This window comes from Gavialis gangeticus, unplaced genomic scaffold (assembly GCF_001723915.1).
Source record: "Gavialis gangeticus isolate Ggan-Ray unplaced genomic scaffold, GavGan_comp1, whole genome shotgun sequence".
NCBI classification, from domain to species: Eukaryota; Metazoa; Chordata; order Crocodylia; family Gavialidae; genus Gavialis; species Gavialis gangeticus.
This window is the reverse complement of record NW_017729032.1, coordinates 187,417,576-187,419,093: the sequence shown is the minus strand read 5'-3', so window position 1 is coordinate 187,419,093 and position 1,518 is coordinate 187,417,576. Positions and strand designations below refer to the sequence as shown.

Sequence of the window (1,518 nt, the reverse complement as noted above, 5' to 3'; positions counted from 1 at the left end):
GGGGGTAAATAGATTCAAAATGGCTGCCTGATATCAGGATGGGGGGGAGGTATACGGGGGATCACGGGTCCACCAGAAGATGGGAGCGACAGCACAACCCGTAGGTGGGGAGGGGCAGGCATGACCCACAAGGGACAGGGGGGCAGGGGTAACCCATGGGTGGGATAGGGGGAGCAGGCACAACGCATGGGTGTGGGGGAGACAGGCATGACCCGTGAAAGGTGGGAGGGCAGGCACGACCTGTGGGTAGGGTTGGGGGGACAAACATGACTCGCAAGGGGTGGGGTAGGGTCCTCCCACAGCAAACCTACACCTCCATCCCTCCCTTCCCCGACCGGAACTTACTTGCTCGGCTCTGGCAGCAGCAAACGCTGATAAAAGCAGCTGCACCCAGCACAGCTTTTCAGACGGGGGTTAAGAGAGGGTTGGGAGCAACAGGCCAGGGGGCGAAAAATAGCCCAGTGCAGGGGAAGGGGGGAGTGAAAAGAGCTGGGTTTTCCCAGCCCCAGGGCTGTGTAGGTGAAGTGGACAAAAGTTCCAAGCACAGGTTTGACCTAAATCAAATTAATCTGACACTACATAAATCCAGATTTATCTTAAACTGGGTTCTGCAATTTTTAGACCAGTTTGTGTACATGGAACTTCTGTTCAGTTACAGGTTCAGATTGACTGCCGGTCACTGAGACAGAGTCTGTAAGTGTAAGGTCAGCATTGGGACATGCTAAGTTTAAACTGGGCAGCTATTTTAGAACCAATTTAACCTCTCAAATGTCTGTACTTAGCCTATGAGTCTTTACTACTATACTTTATTAAGTGTGAAGCTATAAGTCTTTTCTCTCTTAAAAAAGAGAAAAGGTCCTGTTACAGCTACTGATTTAGCATTATAAAGATTTTTCATTATAATTACTTATGAACCTACTTTCTGGGTACCTAATAAACAAAGAGAGTTTATCTATTCTAATTGTATTAGTTTAGTGTCATACAGCAGAAAATAAGGCTGGGGGGCAGGTATAATAGGCCAATTGAAGAAACAATTCTGTTATAAAACACAAAAATTGGTTCAAATATTACAACTGAACTATATTTTTTCTCCACATAAATACTTCGTAAATAAAACAGTAGTTCAATGGAAAAAACTACAACTGATTTTTAATGCACTTTTTACTTACCAACTCTGAACTAGCCCAACTGAGGGCCTGTTTAGTAAATTATCAGGTAACAAATTAACTTCTCTCATGGTGTTAGCTAGTCGCACAGGAAGTTCTTTCCGTAGGAACATATATGATGTCTTCTCACAGGCATTATCACGTCCTGTAATGAGGGGGGAAAATACAGAATTTTATTACTGTTGACCTGAATTTAGATTTTCTAGTTCTAGAATGAAATAAAATTTATTTTAGAAATGAAGAAATGTAAGCATCATTAAGTAACCCTACCATTTCCCCTTTTCACCTTTCAAAAGGGGTGGGGTAGGGTCCTCCCACAGCGAACCTACACCTCCATCCCTCCCCCCCTCGA

General features: G+C 44.2%; 1 protein-coding gene across 1 annotated transcript in view; it reads right to left on the bottom strand.

The window, feature by feature from the left end:
• The window catches only part of PDK3 (pyruvate dehydrogenase kinase 3), a 52,491-nt gene extending 51,184 nt beyond the window's left edge, over positions 1-1,307 (bottom strand). The window contains exon 1 of the mRNA XM_019524667.1: positions 1,170-1,307. Within this exon, the coding sequence (XP_019380212.1) occupies positions 1,170-1,279 (110 nt within the window). The 5' untranslated portion in view covers positions 1,280-1,307. The remainder of the gene's footprint in view (positions 1-1,169) is intronic.
• Positions 1,308-1,518: the final 211 nt, after the last annotated feature.